The 23,807-nt window shown below is 42.7% G+C and overlaps 1 protein-coding gene across 4 annotated transcripts in view; it reads right to left on the minus strand.

Moving 5' to 3' along the window:
- Positions 1–20,151, minus strand: part of PAN2 (poly(A) specific ribonuclease subunit PAN2) — a 41,389-nt gene extending 21,238 nt beyond the window's left edge. Inside the window, exons 1-11 of one of the 4 annotated variants that reach the window (XM_081934162.1) lie at positions 19,963–20,151; positions 14,514–14,796; positions 13,877–14,046; positions 10,014–10,134; positions 7,690–7,767; positions 7,336–7,603; positions 6,817–7,159; positions 6,551–6,647; positions 5,989–6,108; positions 4,109–4,228; positions 3,888–4,016 (exon numbers count right to left, since the gene is read on the minus strand). In XM_081934162.1, coding sequence (XP_081790288.1) covers positions 3,888–4,016; positions 4,109–4,228; positions 5,989–6,108; positions 6,551–6,647; positions 6,817–7,159; positions 7,336–7,603; positions 7,690–7,767; positions 10,014–10,134; positions 13,877–14,046; positions 14,514–14,783 — 1,716 coding nt within the window. In that variant the 5' untranslated portion in view covers positions 14,784–14,796; positions 19,963–20,151. Of the gene's footprint in view, positions 1–3,887; positions 4,017–4,108; positions 4,229–5,988; positions 6,109–6,550; positions 6,648–6,816; positions 7,160–7,335; positions 7,604–7,689; positions 7,768–10,013; positions 10,135–12,780; positions 12,919–13,876; positions 14,047–14,513; positions 14,797–19,912 lie in introns of those variants that run through there. The other 3 variants (XM_081934161.1, XM_081934160.1, XM_081934163.1) reach the window with 3 other exon arrangements.
- Between the last annotated feature and the right edge of the window lie 3,656 nt (positions 20,152–23,807).

Genomic DNA, 23,807 nt, shown 5'->3' on the forward strand with positions numbered 1-23,807 from the left:
AACTGATTCCCGAGGAGCCGGGCACAGCCTCAAGGGCGAAGCAGCCATGAGGTGACCACGAGCAACCACCTGGCAAACCTCCTCTCCAGCCGGACAGAGCACCATTCACTGACCCAGGGGGTATCCCTAAGGCGCCAAGCCACATGGCGCTCTGCCCGCTCCCCAGCTCCCGTGGCTTGGCACATTAGGGATACCCCCTAGGTCAGTGCATGGAGCTCTGCCCGGCTGGTGTTTGGAACCGGAGAAGACCTTATGCTCGGAGCGCTGTGGCGGCGACTGCTGCAGGGAGAGCTGGGCCCGGACATGTTGAGGCTAGGAGGCATGGCTGCTGGGGGCGGAACAGGCGCTCGCGCAACCCCCTTCTGCAGCCGGGCAGAGCTCCATGCACTGACCTAGGGGGTATCCCTAATGTGCCAAGCCGCAGGAGCTGGAGAGCGGGCAGAGCACCACATGGCTTGGCGCCTTAGGGATACCCCCTAGGTCAGTGAATGGTGCTCTGCCTGGCTGGAGAGGGGGTTTGCCAGGCGGTTGCTCATGAGCTTGGTCACCTCATGGCTGCTTCGCTCCTGAGGCTGTGCCCGGTTCTTCGGGAGCCAGTTCGCAAGGGAGCAGCCATCCGGCAACCCCAAAACAATAAGCCCTCCCTTATAATAAGCCCAAGGCCATATTTTGTAAGTAAAAAGAAAATAAGACCCTGTCATATTTTCGGGGAAACACGGTATGAGACCAAAAAAAACCAAGTTTCGGTGAGAGAGGCAAGAAGAAAGCAGCTCTGCTTCTATCCTTGATGCAGACCTCAGTATTTAAGTGAATCAAAACTGGCTCAGGATAAAGTTAACACGCTCCCTTTTTTATTTTTTTATTTCTGGTACCTTCGAGTCAATGTGGACTCCTGGCAACTACCTGGACAACTCCTTGCAATTTTCTTGGCAAGATTTTGGAAGTGGTTTGCCCTTGCCTGCTTCCTACGATTTGAGAGAGAGTGACTGGCCCAAGGTCACTCAGCTGGCTTTGTGCCAGCAGCAGGCCTAGAGCTCATGGTCCCCTGGTTTCTAACCTGATGCCTTAACATTACTCCAAACTGGCTTCTTAACAGTCTTTTGAGAAAGAAAATAAATAAGGTTAAGATGTGTGTCGGTGTAACACATGTCCTTCCCAATTGATGGAGTGCAGGCTACAGTATGTTGGTTTGCAGACCCTTTCTAAATTAGAGATCCTTGCTGTATTAGCGTGCTTGAGAGAAAATGAAGCATCAATTGCACCTATGGGGCATGAGGCAAAATAGGCCCAAATTGACCGGCAGTGGTACTGTCCTTTCTGTTTGCAAGGAATGCTATCTGTGGCTGGTATCCTTGGCAACATCTTCCTTGTCCTGCTAGATAGCATTATCCAAAAGCTTCAATGGACCATAGCCGTGATGGGCACTTTGTCAAAACCTATGGAATGGAATTTGGCCTAGAGAAGTATGCTATAGTTGCAGTAAACTGAGGTGAAATCACAAATAATAATGGAACTGAAATGACGAATGACCAAACAATCAGGAGCCATCAGGATGAAGTCTGCAAATCTCTGGGTATTTTAAAGTGGAATAACATCAAGCATGGGTAAGTTAAAAATATGATTAATAAAGAAAACATCCAAATATATTGATAGGTTATACCTGCCCGGCAGAAATGGAGGAAGAGGTTTATTTCAAGTCAAACAAACAGTCAAAGAGAAAAGTATGCATTGGTTAATTATGTAAAAGATAACCAAGAACAAGAAGTTAAAAATTGGGGAAATAAACATGAATATCAAAAACTTATAATAAAACTATGAACAGAATGCTGGCAAGAAAAACATTACACAGGCAATTCCCACAAAAGTCTGGGGAAAATGAATAAAGATAAAACCTGGCAATAGCTTACAACTGGAATATTACTAAAAGCTTGAATTTGACTCCGCAAAAACAAACAATTCAAATGAGTACAAAAAAAGGTCAGAATTGAAAAAATGCCAAATGATTCAAAGACCAGATTATGTAAAGTAGAAGAAACAGTAGACTACACACTCAGTTCATGCAAAAAGATTACGCAAACTGATTACAAACAACATAACACAATTGCTAAAATGATTCATTGGAACATCTGTAAAAATTATCATGGGCCAGTAATGAAAAATTGGTGGTAACATATAAATGAAAAAAAAACAAAACAAAGCTGAAAATAGCGCAGGGTTTCCAATTTTTTTTTTAAAAAAAGTCTTGACTAATAAGACACCAGATTTAACTGGTTGAAAAGAAGAAACTGTGAATAACTGATGTGGCAACAGTACAGGATAATAGAAGACATAGATAAGATCACAAAGTATCAAGATCTGACAATCAAATTTGAAAGATTGTGGCATAAACCAGTGGTGCTAGTGCTTATTGGCAATACTGTATCAAAAAATACTGGACGCATTGACAAAATTTCCATCTGTCGATTACAAAAGGCCACACTGCTTGGCTCTGCATATATACTAAGCTGATGCATTTTGATATCCTAGGTTCATGTTGTGAATAAACACCCACACCAGCTAAAAAAGTAGTAGTTATGATTTCACATGTGTAATAATGTATTATGCATTCTGCCTGATTCTCAACAATTCTGGCTCGTAACAAACAAACAAATTACAATAAAACCAATAAAAGAAAAAAATGATGGTAAGCACAACAGCCCATATGGAGTGAAGCAAAGTGCCTCAACTGTCCCTTGCCAAAGGCTTAGGTGAAGATCCAGGTCTTCACAGCTCTATGAGAGTGGGGCCATCTCAAGGATGTATATCAAGAAAGAACAAATGAACCGAGAAGAAGACCGAGAAAGTTATCATTGGCTAGAAAATCTACTCTATCCAATGATAACTTTATCTTCTTCTTTTCAGAGAAGTTTGAAGCAAAAAGGGCAGTATATTGATGTGGTAGAAAGAAAAGTGGTTTGCAAGAAAGAAAGGTACGGAGAGCTACAGTGCATGACGTGTTATATACATCAGGTTTAGCTGTGTTTAGTTTTCTTACTTCTTGTTTTTACTGTTTTGAATTACTGTTTCTTATTCCTTTTGCAGAACACACTTAGCCGAAAAGGTAACGACATAAAGGGCATGTAGGTGTACAATTTTAAGACTTTATAATTGTTATCGTGCTAAATGAATTAATAAAAAGTTGCAACAACACACAGAACAGGATCAAATGGTAAACTACAAAATTGATCAGTTTAAAAAAAAAAGAAAAACATCTGAAATTATGAACAGCACAACTCCCCTAAATTTTATCATATTGCTTGAAGACTAAGAGGTAAATGCAAATATTGGTGAAGTCAAAGCAAAGGAAAATGTAAATATGGGCAAAGCCCACATATAAACAAACCGATATTGACAATCAGGTGTAGAGGTCTCCTAGCAATGGTGCATAATTCTTCTAACCAATTGCTATGCCTGAAGCATTCACATTTTGACAAATTTAACATTTATCATTGTTTTGTGTTACAGAAGCCATAAGTCCCTATTCTGCCCTGTAGCGCTGCTGCTTGACAGATGTCAAAGAATTGCCGCTCCCAGATAGAAAGCTCCTAGCTGGGATTGCTCTAACACACTCTGCCTCTATGAAATTGTCTCTTCCCAGCTGTGTCCCATCGTATTCAGTTATCAGTAAGTATAAACCAACTGATGAACAATCGGTCCTAAACTTGGTTTCTGGCCATTAATCATCATCCTTGCCCAGAAAGCTTAATACAACCCTACACTTGATGCTGTTTTGAAAGAAGTTTCTTGTGTTGTCTTCTACATAACCTTTGATCAAAATGCCAAAGGTTTGGTTTGCTCCTCCCTACCATGGAAAGATCTGATGAACATGAAGATCTGTTTATCTTTACCTGACAAGGGTCTCCCCTGGACAAATCCAGCATGTGGAATAAAAAACCCAGCTCACAGCTGAGGCAGAACTCCTTCTGGCATAAGTGATTCTGGACCAAACAGCGCACAGGCTCTAAGAAATAAAGAACCTATAAAAGACACGATTGGAAAATATACAATTATAGGAGGAAGAGGAATGTTGCATAGGCATGTCACAAATAAGAAACAGCCCTGGGCTTACCTGGATCATGCAATTGCAGTAAGCATTTGGGATGTGGGGCTCAAGACCAGCAAAGAGTGTCTTATTGTAATGTTTGAAGTCAAAATCTTCCAGGCCCAGCTTGGAATATTTTATTGTGACCTAAATAAGACAAGCCAAAAAAAAAATGTTCTGGTGTGACAATCTTACAAAGCCACAAGGACAGTACACCTATGGTAGCTTAGCAAAACGGCGTAAGTCAGAGGCCTTCAATACTATTTTCTCTTTCACGTAAACTTCCCTACGGTGCCTTGCGAAAAGATCCTAATTCAAGAAAATGTTCAGATCATAATCCCTGTTTCAACGTTATGCTTGTGATATTACCATAGTAACCATAGATTTCAGGGTTAGCTTTTCTTATTCCCTAGCTCAGTGGTTCTCAACCTTTGAAATGCCGCGACCCTTTAATACAGTTCCTCATGTTGTGGTGACCCACAACCATAAAATTATTTTCGTTACTACTTCATAACCGTAATTTTGCTACTGTTATGAATCGCAATGTAAATATATGATATGCAGGATGTATTTTCATTATTACAAATTGAACATAAGCATAGTGATTAATCTGCCAATCTTGGTTTGGGAGAAGATCAGCCAGGCTGGGATTTTCCAGGATAAAACAACCTCCCTGCCTGCCTCCAGCAGCAGTTTGTGGTTTACATAAGCTTCACTTTATTAAGTTTACTTTTTTTACATTCCGTCCCCCCCCCCATCCACCCACCCAGTTTTCTTCTTCTTCTTTCTTTTTCTTTCTTTCTTTCTTTCTTTCTTTCTCTTTCTTTCTCTTTCTTTCTTCCTTCCTTTCCTTCCTTCCTTCCTTCCTTCCTTCCTTCCTTCCTTCCTTCCTTCCTTCCTTCCTTCTTCTTTCTTTCTTTCTTTCTTTCTCTTTCTTTCCATTCCTCCCTTCCTTTTCTTCTTTCTTTCTTTCCATTCCTCCCTTTCTTTTTTTCTTTCTTTCTTTCCATTCCTCCCTCCCTCCCTTTTCTTTCTTTCTTTCCAATCCTCCCTCCCTCAATCGATTTAACACAGATTAAGAAGTTTCCCTTTAAATGGGATTTTAAACAGAGGCTTAAACTACATCGAACTGTGCTTCTGTCCTGAGTGGAATTCCTCGGGACAGAAGGAATGGGTGGGTGGTGCCTCCCCTCCAACCTCTCCTGCCAGCCCTTCCTGGGGGCCAAAAAGACTCCAAGCTCAGTTTAGCCCGTAGGACAGGACCGGTGGCGGGGGCAGCAAAGGCAGCGTCCAGGCGGCTTTAATCCTGGCATGTGCCTGCTTGGGCGAGAGCCCGTCCCGCCAGCTGAAGCGGGTGGCCCAACTGCCCGGCCAGTCTCCTGTTCTCTGGGCTCCTTCGAGCCCCTGTGCAGGCAACTGGGCTGAAGCCGGATGTCCGTTGGAGCCTAGGCTGATCCGCCACCCAGAAGAACCCATCTCTCTCCCCCTTCAGCACCTCAGCCTTTCCCTGGTGTGGAGACCGGGTGGGGCAGCATCTGGGTTGCGCCCGGAGCCGGGAGGAGGCTGCTACGCCACCCAGCACTCTTCATGCACCTGCCGCTTCAGGACGTGCTCCTGAGCATGGGCAACGCCGGTGAAGGTGGATGGTCTTATGCGACCCCTGTGAAAGGGTTGTTCGACCCCCAAAGGGGTCGCGATCCGCAGGTTGAGAACCACTGCCCTAGCTCAAAAATAGTGATAATCTAACGAAGGAAACTCAGCATGTTTTTCCAGACGGGGTCAAGACTTATAAGGTATGGTACAAAAGACAGGTGTTTTAATTTTTTTCTACCTCTGCAGCCTTGGGTATATTTAAACCTTTCTCTAAAGAAAAAGGTGAAGATTCTGAGAAGCACTTAAAAATGCACCTTCCTGTACTTCTTTGCCACCATGTAGATCCGTGGCTCCTCTTCTCTTCCTATGGGGGATTCAGGGACTTGACTGAAATTATCAAATTCATTGTCAAGCTCCTTCAAGCGGTAGGGAATCTGTAGAAAAGAGGAACATGCTCATTTTCAGTTTGCCCACTTATCTTTTCAGATTTTATGTTCGCCAACACCAAGACAAAGCAGATGCACAAAAACTATCAGATATTGTTGAAAATAACAAACCCTTCACCTCCCAAATCTATAGGGCTGCTCCTTTCTCTTTCCACTTGGCTCTAAACCACATATCAATGCCACCCTTTTTGCAATAATGTTAACTCCAGACTCAACCAGAGAGAAAGACCTTTAAACATCAGACATCTCTGATTCCTAATTTTTAACAACCATGAGCCACTGTAGTCCATGGTATGGAAATCTGAGAGTGTTCATTCAGTAGTATTTGTAGGATTCCCCACTTAAGTATAAACAGCAAGCTCTTATGAGGCAGTCATTACTTACTTACTTATAGCCGCTGCATAAAATGAGCAGGTCTCAAATTTGCTACCTGATTCCGGAGCTTGGTTCTGGGGTTTGGAGCATATCCAATAAAGCCAACTTTCTTCATGGTCCGAAGGATATCTGGATCAACAGGTGGAGCTCGTCTGCAAAATAGGCAATAATTCGATCATTTAAAAAAATCTTTCTAATCATTCCTTTTAATGCTACGCTCCCCAAACAGTGAGGATGATGCCACCAAACTTCCCATCTCAAACAATGCTACTTTCACACAGCTTGTATCCTCTTCTTACCACTCCTAGGTTGAAGAAGTACCTGGGGGCGAGGATAGAATTGGCCGCAGGCCAGTCAGACAGCAGCGACTCAGTGGTCAGAGGTACAGGTATAAGTGACAAGGGCATGAGGTCTTGGTTCCAGTCAAGGTGGGGCAAGGTATCCACAATGCAAGGTAAGGCAAAGTCAGTTTCCCGCGAGTAGGCGTTGAAGGTGATCTCAGGTGAATCAGCCCACAAGTGGACACAGCCTTCTGAGTCTCCAAAAACCATAGCTTGTTTGCTGGATGACACATCAAAGCTCATTATTAGCTGTCCCACTGTATTCACATGAAATATGTCAGCAGGATTGGCTAATCCAGTAGGTTCACAGAACTGACATTGACCTAGAACAGAAAGCAAAGAAGAAATGAATTCTCTCTGGATTTCTAACATAACATTCCCCACGTGACTTTGCTTATTTTCGAGGGTTATGCTTTGATGAAATACGGTAACATTCTAAAGTTCCAGCACAATGACGATCAAAGTTTGAGGCCAGAGGACAATTCAGCTGCCTACTTGCCTGTCTGGGAGATGATGGCCAAGCGAGATGTGTAAGTAGGAATAAACTTCAGAAACAGAGGGTCAATATGGACCTGCAGAGGTGTAATGGCTCGCAGCATGCGTAAATCATACACCTTGAGGAAACGATCACAAGCTAGGCCATTCATTCGACTGGAGAAGCCGCACGTCACCAACAGATTGCCGTGGACGTCAAAATCGGACAAACTGCCCGAGTAGGCATCAAACTCATGTTCTACAGCAAAAGTGCGGAGATCACGCAGGGAAACCTAATGAAAAAGCCTAAGATATATTATATGAGAGCTGCTTATAGCTCTCGGAACCCAAGAGGTTGCAATAAGGAGGTTGATATTACCTTTCCTGATGTGTGACCACAAAAGAAGAAACGGTTGGACTGTCTCATAATTGTAACTCCAGGAATTTCCACCGAATACTAAAAGGGATAGAGATACAGATATAAGCTGGAGTTTTAAAAAAAACTGGGACAGGGAAAATTTAAGCTGTTGTTCCTTTTTAACCAAAACATCCACCAACTGCCAGGAAAAGAGTGTTGCTATACTACCATTACACTACATTACACTACACTACTGAGTCCCTTGGACTGCAAGGCGATCAAACCGGTCAGTCCTAGAGGACATCAACCCTGACTGCTCTTTAGAAGGCCAGATCCTGAAGATGAAACTCAAATACTTTGGCCACCTAATGAGAAGGAAGGACTCACTGGAGAAGAGCCTAATGCTGGGAAAGATTATGGGCAAAAGAAGAAGGGGATGACAGAGAATGAGGTGGCTGGATGGAGTCACTGAAGAAGTCGGCGTGAGCTTGAATGGACTCCAGAGGATGATAGAAGATAGGAAGGCCTGGAGGAACATTGTCCATGGGGTCATGATGGGTCGGACACAACTTCGCAACTAACAACAACACTACAATTGTGATCCCTTTTTTCTTCTACTCATATCAGAGGTGGGTTCCTCCCGGTCCTGCCTGGTATGCCAGAAGAGGTAGTGAAAATCTGGTGTACCAGATAGGACCGGTGGTAAAAATGATGGCTTGGCCATGCCCCCCTACCTCGTGTCAGAAGCTTCATCAGAAGCTTCTTTTTAAAAAGGTTTTTTCCCTGCACCGCCCCGAGTCCCTTCGGGGAGAGGGGGCGGTCTATAAATCTAATAAAACTGAAACTGAAACTGCTGGTTCAGAAAAAAAGTTTTAAAAAGTAAGAGAGAGAGAGGGAGGGAGAAAGGAAGGGGAGGGAGAAAGAAAGAGAAAAAGAAAGAAAGAAAGAAAGAAAAAGAAGGAAATTCATGGGAGATTCAGCAAAGTAGAAAAGCAAATGCTGTCGCTTTAAATTGGAACTGAGCATGCCTGGCTGTGGAATTCTGGGAGTTGAAGTCCACAAGTCTTAAAGCTGCAAATTTTGGAGTCCTGATTTAAATTGAAAAGCTGTTGGGGTGAGGGGTTGCTTCCAACATAGGGAAGGGAGAAAGAAAGAAAGAAAGAAAGAAAGAAAGGAAGGAAGGAAGGAAGGAAGGAAGGAAGGAAGGAAGGAAGGAAGGAAAGAAAGAAACAGCACAGCACAGCAATTTAGGGCTAGAAGACTACTCAGAGGTCATCTAGTCCAAGCCCCTGCTACAGCAGGAAACCTTACATTGTTTGGATTATTTAGGTGCCTCTAACAGAGAGGAAAATTGCCAGAAAGGAGAAGAAGTTTACTAGGACAAGGCTGCCATGCAGAGGAAGGCAGAGATAGTCCTTGACTTATGACTATAATTGAGCCCAAAATTTTGGTTGCTGAGCAAGAGCGTTGTTAAGTGCGCTTCACCACATTTTATCCAATCCATGACATCTCCTGGTGAGTGACATAAAGTTGGCCATGCCCATCTAGTCACATGACCACCAGGCCATGCCCACAAAATAGGCCACGCCCACAAAATAGATAGTAAAAAGTTTTGAAACTCACCCTGATTCATATTTGTATTGTGATTTTGTATTATGATCTTATTCTTAACATTCAAAACACAGATAACATTTTTGTTTTGAAATATGCAATTTAATTTCACATACCCAAAATTTTTATGAGCAGAACATGATTTTTATTTCAACAGTACCTCTTCAGGGGAGAGAGAGAAGTAGTATTGGTATTTACATTGGTCATAACAAGAACCAGTACTGTCTAAAAAATTATCACTGGGAGGGAATAGTATTTCTCAATGAATTATCTCTCTCTAACATGAGCTAATATCTTCTGCTTTAGACTCACAGTTTGTTTATAAGGCTGAGAAAAATTGACATTTCAGTAGAAACTCTTCTCGCTTTCACCAGATAGCTAGCTGCGTTTTACCAACCCACGCTGTGTAGCAATCTGAGATTCTTATGATCAATTTAATGGTGGGTTCCGGATCGCATTGCAACCGGTACTGTGCAACGGGGCTGGGCGTCCACCATATGCATGTGCACAACATGCGCGCAGCGCATGCATGCATACTTACCGCCCGCGATGGTGCCGTACACTCTGTGCGTGTATGTTTAAGCCCCGATCGGCTCAAATACAGGTAAGGAGGGCAGGTGGGCCCTCCAGAGCACCATACCAGAACGCTCCCAGGAGGGACCGGTACGCCTGTACTGGGACGTACCGATCGTAACCCACCACTGGATCAATTCCACAGTAAAATGACATGGTACCTTCTGAGTTTCTTGCACTGTGTTGAGGTCTATTTCAATCACATGGCTGGTTAGGCCTCCAACAAGCAAAGTGCCAGGATCAGTCAGTAAAAGGCTGTGCATGTCCTCACTTTCATCCATGCTTCAGGAGAAAAAGGGAATTAGTTGAGGCCAGATCTAATTGATATCTTCAATTCACACAGGATTTTCTTATACCTTTTAAGTAAATATAGACAATACTACATCACCAAAAAAAAAAAAAAAACCACCCAACCCAAAAACTCCCTGTGGTCATCATCACAGATATTGACATTGCCCCTTATTCTTCCTGAAAAGGTCAGATTGTGAAATCTAAGCTACAGTTTCTGTGGGATTTTTCAAATAGGAAATAATAGGCTATGGCATGCAATGCATCAGAAGCATTGAAGTGATGTCCCGGTGTTTGGAAGCCGCCGGGGTCTGGATGGGGGACAACAGACTCAAACTCAACCCCTCCAAGACTGAGTGGCTGTGGCTACCGGCACCTCGGTTCAGCCAGCTGACCCCATCGCTGGCCATAGGGGGCGAGCAATTGCCCCCTGTGGAACGGGCGCACAATTTGGGCGTCCTCCTAGATGCCCGGCTGTCAATGGATGACCATGTGGCAGCCGTGGCAAGGGGGGTGTTCCACCAGGTTCGCCTGGTGCGCCAATTGCGCCCCCTTCTGGATCGGGATGCCCTACGCACAGTCACTCATGCGCTGGTGACGTCTCGCCTAGACTACTGTAACGCTCTCTACATGGGGCTTCCCTTGGGACGTGCCCGGAGACTGCAGCTAGTCCAGAACGCGGCCGCGCGGGTTGTCATGGGGAGCTCTAGATACTCCCATGTAACACCACTCCTGCGCGAGCTGCACTGGCTACCTGTGGTTTTTCGGGTGCGTTTCAAGGTCCTGATTACCATCTTTAAAGCGCTCCATGGCACAGGACCTAGTTACTTGCGGGATCACATCCTCCCACATACATCCCTGCGGCCAATCCGCTCTCACAGGGAGGGGCTTCTCCAGGTGCCGTCCACTAGGCAATGCCAGCGGGCGGCGCCAAGGAGTAGAGCCTTCTCTGTGATGGGCCCAACCCTCTGGAATGACCTCCCCCCCGATATCAGAACCACCACAGACTTCTGCTCCTTCCGACAAAAATTGAAGACTCACCTGTTTCGATTAGCTGGCCTGGCATAATTATAATTGTGACAACTGTTACCTCCTAGAAACATATTCTTACCTGGTTATTTATAGGGTACGGTTTTAAATTTAACTGATTTTAGGGTTTTTAGAACCATATTTATATTCTTCCGTACAGTTCTTTTAAATTTTTAACCTCCTCCTTATGTGTATTTATATCTGTATTTATATTTGTATTTAATACTTGTGATTTGTTGTGTGGACTGTACACTGCCCCGAGTCCTTTTTGGGAGAGGGGGCGGTCTAGAAATGCGAAGAAAATAAATAAATAAAATAAATAAATAAATAAAATGAAAAAGCCCACATCATGCTTCTGAGATTCTGTCTTTTCCGTCAGTCAACAATGAACAACATTTTGTGGACCCAAATCCCCTCTCAATCTTTGTATGATAAGCTACATGATTCCTACAATATAGAATCTCTTGTCTTATAATGATCTTGGGCTTTATCAAACTTGGGGTTTACCAAAGAGGATAATTAGATTTAACTGGAAAGAAAGGCAACTTCCTTCGTTCTCTACATTTCAAAAGTCTTTTGCTCTAAAAAGACTGAATATTATGCTGTTACACAATCCAGATTCAATAAGCTAAATAAATGAAGTGATTTTGCACAGGCATTTATACTTACCATATACACACTGCCCAGAGTGTACGGAGGACAGTTAAGAAATATAAATAAATATGGATTGTTTATTGTTTGTTATGTTTGGTTAATTTAATCATGGAATAGACTTAATTCCTGTTTCACTTCATTATTATAACTCAATGTAGACCTTTATATATTTTATTATTTTAATAATGTATTAAAAATTATATACTGTAGAGCAGGGGTGTCCAAACTTGGGAACTTTAAGACTTGTGGACTTCAACTCCCAGAATTCTGGGAGTTGAAGTCCACAAGTCTTAAAGTTCCCAAGTTTGGACACCCCTGCTGTAGAGTGAACTCCATAAAATGGATGCGTTCAGAACAAAAAGAGGGTGACCCAAGAGCAAAAATTGGGGGGAGAATTCTAAATGTGTCTTATAAGGACATGTAATTTCAAGAAAGACCAACATCATGATTTAGTGCCTAAATATCCATTTTTAATCATAATTTTTATTGAACTTTAAAAACACAAAGGTAAAAAAAATCAATGCTAAAAATATATAACAATTTTTCAACCAAAAGTATTTTCCTTCTATATTTCATCTTTTATCCATCAGAAATAATACTCATCGTTCAATTTTAATCAGTAAAACTGCATTGAGAATGATCAGAATTTATGTGTGTGTGTGTATTAACCTTAAACAAATAAATCAATTTCATATTCTTTTCCTTTTCTTTACACAATAATTTCTCTAAAAATAAAGCCAAAAAATCTCTTAGTTCCTTATCTTATATCTGTAAACAAATCTTCAAAGTCTCATCATTCAATTTTAGTCAACAAAAATTCCATTAACAACCACCAGAAATAACAATGTATTGAAAATCTTGATACTTAATCCCTTCAAATAATATCCCACAAATTATTATTTTTATCATTTTCTCTTCATCTTCTCACAGAAATTCTGTCACAAGTTAAGCACTTGCCTTTATTATCACTTTTTCTAAACATGAAACAAAAATTCTTCTTCATCTTCTCACAGAAATTCTGTCACAAGTTAAGCACTTGCCTTTTTTATCACTTTTTCTAAACATGAAACAAAAATTCTTCTTGTCGTGCCTTATCTGTAAACAGATCGTTAAAGTCTCATCATTTATTCCTGGTCAAGAATAATGCATTAAAAGCTACTTGAAGAAAAAAATATAATTTAACCTTAATTGAATAAACCAATTTTATAATCCTTTGTTTTGCTTTTTAAAATCTTGATGTTTATTTCTTTTAAGAAAAAAAGCTAATTCGTTTTCCTTCTCTAAAAAAACTTGTCCAACTCACTTTTCTGAATTGAAATCCACACATTCAAGGTACTCTTTAGATTTATTATTTGTGTGTCTCTTCTAACTATTAAAACATCAGCCAGTTTCATTTGCAAGTCCTTATAACTTCTTTGTTAGCATCATTTTTGTAGCCTGTCATTTTTAAATCCATATCCAAAACAGCCTCATTATCAGTTGTATCCTCTTCTTTCTTCTCTTTTAAATTCATTTTTATAGTAACAATCTTAAGAAATACCTCTGAGTAAATTATTGTCAAATATCCTTGAATTCTTTCAAAGTGATTATACAATCAGTTTTGTTTTTAGTCTTATAAATACTACAAGCTGCTCAGAGTTTCTAGAAATAGAAGGCTACATAAGTTGTGATAATAAATATATGATAAATACATTTACAAAATCTCAATCCATCTCCGGTGTGCACCATTCACGTCCAAGAACTGCCAAACTAACCTCTGGAAAGGCACACATTTCCAAGACTAAGTCTAGCATTGCTCAGGAAGAAACTAAATATTGAAGTAGTATGTGGGAATGTTCCCTGATTTACGAAGTTTGCACAACCTTTTAAATTAGATTTCTCTTAAATTCTGTCATGCTGAAAATGCAATTCAGTGCGAGGTTTTTCTAAGAATTATATTCAAGGTTTTGTAGGAAGCAGGCTAAAACCTCTTGCTGAATATAAAGAAAAGGCTAAAGGAAACTATAAGTATCTTGCAATCATCCAGGAGCCCCCATAAATAGAAGCTACTTACAGGTAATCGAAGATTATGAGCCCACCTCTTGACATGTATTTTAGGTTGTTTTTGGTCAGAAAGAGCACACCATTTTCCAGGCTTTGGATTTGTCGAATGTCGTCACTGCTGTGTACCTGGAAGGAAGAATACCGTTCCAGGGCTGGACCAAAGAAAGAAGTGGCATGACCCTGAAACAAAGAGAGGCAAGTCAATCAACCTTTTTCCAACAATGGGCTGAACGTGCAGATAGTACACTGAGGGAGACTTTTAAAAAAACAAACCAAATGTGCCCAATTCACTGTCTTCTCCATCAAAGGGCCAGCTTCCCTTTTATTCTCATGAAATCATCTGTTTCTTTCACCTACTCAAATATGTAATACTATCCGCTAAGTCAATTAATCTTAGCTTATTCTTCCTTTGGCTAACTTAGCTGTCACTATTTGGTCAAATATAGTGAGATCACAAAGCAACTAAGTTACAAACCATTCATCGGTTTCAATTTCAAAGACTGTGTTCTATCTTTTCCTAAAAGCATCCATCAAGGCCACCAAGTTAATTTGAAGTCCATCCTTCCTCAGTGTATGGTCTACTGCTCTAACACAAACATATAATCAATGTTAATCAAACCTGGCACACAAACAAAAAGCCTACTTACTCCATGGTTTCCAACCCAGAGCATTTCTTCGTGTAGGTCAAAGTGGGAGAAGGAAACAGGTACACCAACTTCTGAAACAACGGTGTGGAGTTCAGAATACATGCCCTCCATGATGTGCACTGAGTCAGGCACAGCAATGCCCTCCAGAGGGACTCCCTCTGGATCCAGCTCCACATTCTGTAACAGGCTTGGGTTGAGGTGGGGATCTAGGGCAGGATGTAGGGAAGGAACATACTCTGCAAGGGCTGGATCAAGACCTTCAAAATTCATCGTGGGCGTTTATCTGTATAGCGGAGGGGGGGAAAGTACAAACCTTAATTTTCCATGCAGTAGAAATATAGTAGAAATATTCACTTAGTGAGTACAATAAGCTCTTCTTTTAGTCCTAAATTTGAACCAAAGTGTAAGATGAAATCAACTGAGTTCTGTACATGTGTCAAGCAATCTGATTATCCTAATTATCAATAGAAGTCTTTAGAAAAGCAGGCAGAGAATATCTACAATATTAATGCATTCCATTTCTAATCAGAGAAGATCGCTCATGTTCAAATGTTACACTCAGAGGAGAGAAAGTGAGGAAAGCACTGCATACAATAACTCCCGATAAGGGAATAAATTATGAGTAACATGCAATTTTAACCCAACAGAATATTGGAAAGAAGTTATGTAAAAAGGCTGATTTTCCAAAAGCAAGATAAAAGTAAAGGTTCCCCTCGCACATATGTGCTAGTCGTTCCTGACTCTAGGGGGCGGTGCTCATCTCCGTTTCAAAGCCTGCTCATCTCCATTTCAAAGCCGAAGAGCCAGCACTGTCCGAAGACATCTCCGTGGTCATGTGGTCAGCACGACTCAATGTCGAAGGCACACAGAACGCTGTTACCTTCCCACCAAAGGTGGTCCCTATTTTATTACTTGCATTTTACATGCTTTCAAACTGCTAGGTTGGCAGAAGCTGAGACAACTAACGGGAGCTCATTCCATTATGCGGCACTAGGGATTTGAATTGCCCAACTGCCGACCTTTCTGATCGACGCGCTCAGCAGTCACTGAGCAACCAAAACGAGATACTCTCCCTAACTAAACAGAATATGTGTGGAGGGGAGGCAGGGAAGAGAGAAGCCAGCAAAGAAAGACTGGGGTAGACAACAAAAAAGGCCGAATCCCCCCCCCCCCCCCCGGCCCAAATGTATCCTTATGGTGGAGGCAATTGCACAGTGCATTAAAATGTTGCTGGCTACTCCATTCGGAGTCCTTCCTCTTGGTCAGGTGACCTATATCCAAACTACTTTTGAGGGGTTGGAAATAATTCCAGAAGTTGCCATTTGTTTTTCCTTGTCTTGTTTATTCTCATACTTTCTATGGTTATATCGTATACTGCTGCACAATTATTTACTGAAGGATTACATGACCATTTTTAAAAACTGAACATTCAGATAGATAGACTCGGCATATATATATATACACACACACATACACACACATACTGAATTCAGGAAGGCTTACTCTCAAAACTATGCACTGCTCATTTAAAAAATGGAATTAAAAAACTGCAGCTGGTATTAATAATTTAATTTCCCTCTACAGAGATGTAGCATTCTGAAAAGGGTGTCTGCTACAGCTGGATTTGAATTATTCTAGTGGTGCTGTTTCCAAACAAGAGGCACTGTCAGATCAAAAACATAAAGGCATTAAATAGAATGATATTATACATTAGATTTCCCCCCCACATTGCTTTATAAATAACTCAAGGTGTCAAATAAATCTAATAATTCTTACTCTTCCTGTTTTCCCCACAACAACAACCCTATAAGGTAGGTTGGTCTGAGAGAGTGACTGGCTTTCATGCCTAAGATAGAACTAGAATTCAGTCTCTTTGTTTCTAGGCCAGCACCTTAATCACTACACCAAAGTGGCTCTCTTAATAATACATTATTTACGATCTAAGACTCAACCTTTAGGTGCCTAATAGTGGATTACGTGTCCAGCTTTAACTTGGAAAAGAAATAATATTCAGCTATCAGATATATCACAAATGCTATCCTAAAGTCTAATTTATTTTAGCACCACAGTATGAAACAAAATTGGACCAAATATATTGTCTTTTTTTCAACTAGAAATTAAATCAGAAGTAAAGCCTAGGAAAAATCGTAATAAAATTTCTCTAATACTAAAATGTGTCGCCCAAATGTATTAAGTGTGCATTAATTGCCACTGAAGAAACTGAGATATCCTGGAAACAAAAATAAAGCAGCCACCAATTTTTGAGAGTACCTTTAGTAATTGTACTCTGTAAGGTTTACTTCTAGTTAAACATGCATGTCTCACAATTAAGCAGAACTACGTTCTTACTTAAGGAAGTGTTATATGCCAACCTACCTTCAGCTCTCTGACACAGAATCAAAATTCCCAAATTCATAGCTTAAGTTATAAATTGCTATACTAACTGGAATTGGGGAATTGTAGTCTTAACACATCTTCCCCTATTTTTGGGAAAAACCACACTTAAAAATGCTCAGTCACTCAAGCCCTGATCCTTTCATGCCTGGGCTACTGCAATGCAGTCTACATGAGGTTACCTTTGAAGAATATTCAGAAATTACAACTAGTACAGAATGAGGCAGGCAGGGGATTTGGGGGGGGGGGGTCATAGGTTGGCCCATGTTACAGTGGATGCTATCTTGAATCCAGGTACAATTCAAGGTGATGGTTATCACCTTTGCAGCCCTTCATGACATGGGTTCAGGCTCTCTGAGGAACCACCCATGCTGGCAGAAAAGGCCCCGTTGGCCTAAGATTTTCAGCTGACAGAGCCCAGAAGAGCCTTTTCTGGCATAGTGCTTGCATTTTAGAATGAAGTACACACACACCAGTGGTGGGATTCAAGTTTTTTTACTACTAGTTCTGTGGGTGTGGCATCGTGTGGCAGGGAAAGGATACTGCAAAATCCCCATTCCCTCCCCACTCTCAAAATTTCCGCTCCGGTTCTCTAGGACCTGTCAGAACTGGCTGAATATCACCTCTGATACACACCCTCCCTGAGATGCGATCCATGCCCTCCCTTCTGGCTTCCCAAAAGAGCCTGAAGATCTGGCTCTGCCAGTTGACCCCCAATAGAGATGCACCACTTGGAGGTGGCCATCAGGATTAAGAGAAGGTCCCACCTCTCCCCATGTACTTTGTGCTACCTTCCTCCTCACATTTCAATTGTAAATTTCATCAAAGAAAAAGAAGAAGAAGAAGAAGAAGAAGAAGAAGAAGAAGAAGAAGAAGAGGAGGAGGAGGAGGAGGAGGAGGAGGAGGAGGAGGAGGAGGAGGAGGAGGAGGAGGAGGAGGAGGAGGAGGAGGAGGAGGAGGAGGAGGAGGAGGAAGAAGAGGAAGAAAATAATAATAATAATAATAATAATAATAATAATAATATCATGACCTTGTTATGTACTGAACTTTCCCTGCCATAGACTTGCATTGCCTACTCCTGATTGGCTAAGACGCAGCAGCCTGCCGGCGGGAGAATCCAGCTACCTGATTGGTTACACGCCTGACAGCTCGACTATAAAAGAGCTGTCAGCTGTCTTTTGCCGCTGTTTGGCGATCTGAGATTTGCCGTACTTATGAGCTGTTTGTCACTGTTAATAAAGGTTGTGTTAGCTTCAACCTGCCTTGCCTCAGTCCCTGTCTGCCTCGTTCTCCCTACAGAACAGACCTGGTCATTGAAACTACACGGCTATGGGTGAAACATGTAACAGTGATACCCATTGTCATTGGAGCACTTGATACCATGTCCAAGAATTTTACAAAACACCTCAAGAAATTGCAGTTTCCTGCAATAACACCAGCCGAACTGCAAAAAACTGCAGACATCATATATTTTAAGAAGATACTTGGTTGACACCTAAGACGTTGGCAGCAACCCGTATCAACCATTAGCACCAGTCAACGGTATTTGTGACACATTTTTAAATGTTCAGTTGAGTGAGTTTTATGTTTAATGAATAAAAGTTTATAATAATAGTAAAAATTATTTTAATGTTTACCAGTTTTAAATGTTTGTAAGCCTCCCTAAGTCACTTCTAGTCAACATGGCGGTACACACAAATCTAATCAACAAAGCATTTTGTTACCAATAAAGGCGAATATTTGCAGCTCAGGGTTGAAATGGGGGCGGGGTGTCCTTGGTACTCTCTTGAACTTTCTTGTTTTCTTGCAGACGTTTCCTTACCCTAATTAGGTAACCTCATTGGTGCTAGTAAGGAGTGCTGTTTGCTGACAGTTTACGTTGTACACAATTTTTGTTGTAGTTAGTGTCTACAAAATGGCTTAGTGGCCAAGACGCTGAGCTTGTCGATCAGAAAGGTTGGTGGTTCGAATCCCCAGCGCTGCATAATAGAGTGAGCTCCCGTTACTTGTCCCAGCTTCTGCCAACCTAGCAGTTCGAAAGCATGCAAAAAATGCAGGTAGAAAAATAGGAACAACCTTTGGTGGGAAGGTAATAGCGCTCCATGCGCCTTCGGTGTTTAGTCATGACCACGAAGACTTCTTCGGACAATGCTGGCTCTTCGGCTTTGAAACGGAAATGAGTACCGCCCCCTAGAGTCAGGAACGATTAACACATATGTGCGAGGGGAACCTTTACCGTCTACAAACACATTATCACCATTTTAGTGTTGTTTATTTCCAGGAAGAACAGAAAGACAGGGGAGAACAGACCCAAAGGAATAACCCCCCCACTTCTTTTATTAGGTATACGAAGGATGGCACTGTGACTGCTGTATGTTGTGACAGATGGATTTATATTCCCTTCCAAACGACCATTCACCACAAATAGGCCGCGGCTCTCTCTGCTGAACTACAATTCCCAGCATCCCTCATCACCGGCTGCGCTGCTCGAGCTGTCAAAGAGTTGTAGTCCAATCGCATCTGAAGGATTGATGATGCGCTTTGGCCACTTTGCTGAGTAGAAGTTGCTGAGAGGAGCAGAACCACCCCTCGCCATTTCCCCTTATCGCACAAGAGCGGGCTCCGTAGTCTATGTCGGCCCAACTCAGAAGCTAACCCACAACGCCCATAACCCACCGCAAAAAGTGAGAAGTGAGGCTACGGGAAGTTGTTCGCATAACTTCCTGCTCCCATTAACCCCGGTTACTCGGGGCCGCAATATTCACACATTAAGTCAGTGTTTCCCAACCTTGGTAACTTGAAGATGTCCGGACTTCAACTCCCAGAATGCTGGCTGGGGAATTCTGGGAGTTGAAGTCCGGACATCTTCAAGTTGCCAAAATTGGGAAACACTGCGTTAAGCGCTTCTTATACAACCCGGCCTTTCTTTCCCATCCTTTCGGGAAACGACACACAAACTCCGCTCTCCAAAAGGAGAGGGGGGGGGAGAGAGAGGGAAGCATTACCCACAATGCTTTGCTGTCCGGGTTCGCTTCGGCCGTTTCCGCTTCCTCACCTCCTCGGCCTCTTCGCCGCAGCTATAGCAACCCGAGCCGTCCTCATTTCTTGCCCCGCGTCCACCTCTCCAAGCTCGCTGGGGGAGCGAAAGCGGCCGCGCGCGCCTCGACCAATCAGCAGAGGGGCCTCGTGGGAGAGAATCCAATCAGCGAAGACGCCGTGTCAGCCGCACAACGTGCGAGGACGCTCTTCCCTCGCCGCGTGAAAAGGAGGAAGGACGGAAATTCGAAAGGGACAAAACAAAAGCGGTTGTCACGAAATGTGACTCAGCCAATTGAAGATAAATTCCTTCCCTTCCCCCCCCATCTCCCTCCCCCTCGCGACCAGGAGTGAGGTCGTTTTATCGGGCTTCCTCCTTTTCACGTCTTTGGGGCATGTGGGAGGAATCAGGGAGCCTCGCCCATATACAATAGTGACGTAGTGTTAGAAAAGTTTTTCCACTCGGCGGGAATAATGATCGGATTTTTAAAAGTGTATTTTTAATCTCACACACAATCGAACAGCTCGTCTGTACTTTCCTGTCTCACTGAATCAGTGCAATACCCGCGTTCAGAGTCTGCCTCTTCCTTCTCTATCATGATGCAAGGAAAATTTCGAAGGTCTGGTTGGAAAAAAGGTGGCTTTGATGACCCAGAATGCACGTGTCTTCAATAGAAATACCTGGAACGAGTTTGGAAAAATGCTAAGAAACGCTCTTCTTTCATTCTGCCAAAACACCATCAAAAATAATTTTCCTCTGTAATGTTCAATCTATAAAGGTAAAAGTTCCCCTTGCACATATGTGCTAATCGTTCTCGACTCTAGGGGGCGGTGCTCATCTCCCTTTCAAAGCCGAAGAACCAGCGCTGTCCGAAGATGTCTCCGTGGTCATGTGGCCGGCATGATTAAATGCTGAAGGTGCACGGAACGCTGTTACCTTCCCACCAAATGTGGTCCCTATTTTTCTACTTGCATTTTTATGTGCTTTCGAACTGTTGGGTTGGCAGAAGCTGGGACCCGTAACAGGAGCTCACTCAGTTACGTGGCACTAGGGCAGTGATGGCGAACCTATGGCACGCGTGCCACAAGTGGCACGCGGAGCCATTTGTCAGGGCACGCGAGGCGCTGCCCTATCAGCTGGCCAGCGCGCATGCGTGCGCTGGCCACCTGAGTTCAGCTTTTTAAAAGCTATTTTTCACCTTCCCCAGGCTCCAGAGGCTTTATAGGAGCCTGGGGAGGGCGAAAAGAGCCTCCCCCGCACCCCCTGGAGGCTTCAGGGACCATCCCTGATGCCTTCAGAACGCTTAAAACCACCCTCCTAGCAACCCGGAAGTTTGCTCGGAGGGTGGTTTTAAGCGCTCTGAAGGCTTCAGGGAAGCCTCTGGACAGTCCCTGAAGCCTCCGGAGGGCCTTGGGGGGGGTCGGGGGAGGTGCTTTTCGCCCTCCCCAGGCTCCTATAAAGCCCCTGGAACCTGGGGAGGGCGAAAAAAGCATGTAAAAATGGGGGGTGTCGCGTGTTGTGCACGCATGAGCACTGGGGGGGTCGCGCGTTGCATTATGGGTGCGGCACGCCCGCACTCGACCCCCCTGCGCTCCCCCCATTTGTGGCACGCGAGCCAAAAAAGGTTCGCCATCACTGCACTAGGGGTTCAAACTGCTGACCTTTCTGATTGACAAGCTCAGCATCTTAGCCACTGAGCCACAGTGCCCCTTGTTCAATCTATAAAGCTCTATAAATGCTCCCTCTTTAGAGCATTTCTGCACTGCAGCCTTAAAACCAGCTGCAAAGAAAACTGGCTTTGAAATCTCTGTTCAGATTTCATCTATTCCTGTATTTTGATGACAGGCAAGGAGTGGTGTTCTGTCTGGATCGCACTTATTCCCTTGCTTCTTCACCCTTGCCACCTGTGCAGAGGGAGTGCCAGTCCCTTTTGTTTTAGGTTTGTTGGATTCACTTGACAGATCAGGAGTGCTCAGGGTCTGTGAATGGAATTGATGGCAAGGAGTAGAGTTGGTATTATGGGTGGTGTGGGAAGCCTCGCCACCCAAGAATGAAATATTTTGGGGATATTAAAAAGGAAGGGTAGAATATTTCCACTAAAGGAAAAATGGCAGGGGGAATTTAAGGGAGGCAGAAACCAGCCCTGGTTTCTCTACCCCAAGCAGAAACTGAATTTAGAAATGCAGATTTGGTAATCCATTCAGAAAGACTCGGTCAGACAGAAACTTAGTTAAGCAACAAAGTTTGACAAATTAGCTCAGACAAACACCTAGGATTTGCATTTCCCCTTTGCCCTATAGAGCCAGCCATGACCCCTACATGACCCCATAGGAATTCAGAAGGTATAAAATCCACTCACTCTAAACTCTATTTTGTCAGCTGACACATAATCACATGGTTGGTGGTTCTGCCAAATTAATAAATGGAACCTTTCTTTCCAATCAGCCTCCATTTTATCCCAGTGCCTTTCTCCCGGCTTGGAAATGGATCAGGATATTTCTTCCAACAGTGGCATATGGGATTTTTCACCTTGCAACGTTTTAGGGACTAGGTATTAGCAACTGCCCATTAAATCTTGTGGCAGGGAATGCTACAAATCAGTTGTATAAGGTATAGCATCATACCTAAATCGGTTCTGAATCAGTTTCATTGGGTGACTTCATGTTCTGTTAAGGAGATAGGCAATATGGAATCCTTTGAGCTCCAATATGCAGATAAACAATTCTTTTGTGCTCAGTGACTGCCTACCTGCCCCTTCTGCCTTTGATTGTTTTGTTGCTTTTAAAGAAATACGTAGGAACTGATACGCTGTGAATGAAAATGCCAATCTCCAGGATCTTAATTTTCAAGAAATGACGCTGGGCTTTATATAGACCTGATAACCTGATTGATTAAGTGCTGGGACATCAGTACAAATTCTTAGTTACCACATAGATGGCCCTTCTCAGGAAGTTCTATTCCCAGCCTGGCCCTTATAGTTCCTACAGTGCACCCATCATATACACAGCCATTCATGTTGTTGCTGATTGACTTCTTCCATTGTTCTCATCGTTCTTTGGACTTCTCAAAAGAGATGTGTCATATAATGTGTCCAAAATATGATAGCTTGAGCCTGATCATTTGTGTCTCAAGTGAGAACTTTAGATTAATTTGTTATACAAGCCTCTTTGTTTTGTTTTCTTTGCTGTCCATGGTATTCTCCAAGAGTACCATGGACTTCTCAAATATTAAACCTCAAAAACATTAATGCTCTTTCTATCCCTGCTTCTTCCACGTCCAATTTCCATTTCCACAGAGTGTCGGAGGAAAACTACTGCCTGCTTGGTTCTGATCTTTGTAAGTATGGACACATCATGGCTTATGAATATCTTTTCCAATGACTTTATTCCTACCCTAACAAATGCTTATCTGCAACATATTTCTGATTCCTGGTTCCCTTATTGTTGATAGCCAATCTTAAAATGTATATGCTACCTACCAATAACTTCTTTATTAGCTAGAAAGCTAACTGCTGTACCTGAGGTTTTAGGTTTTTTTTAAAAAAATAGTTCCATTTCTTTACTGTGTTCCTTGACTCCCATTACTAAAGCTTCCAGATGATTTGTATTTTTAGCTATCAGAATTTTGTTGCTACTCAGTTGCTAACTTGTGTCTTTTCGCAACCCCATGGACCATAGCACACTAGTTCCCCCTATTGTCTCCCAGAAACTCATGCTCACTGTATTAATGATACTATTTAACCATCTCATCTTTTGCCATCTTCTTCTTTTGCCTCCAATCTTTCCCAACATCAAAGTCTCTTCCAATGATCCTCTTCTCATTTGGTGGCCAAAGTATTTGAGCTTCCACTTTAGTATCTGTCC

Source organism: Natrix helvetica, assembly GCF_964273705.1.
Source record: "Natrix helvetica genome assembly, chromosome: 1".
Classification (NCBI taxonomy): Eukaryota; Metazoa; Chordata; class Lepidosauria; order Squamata; family Natricidae; genus Natrix; species Natrix helvetica.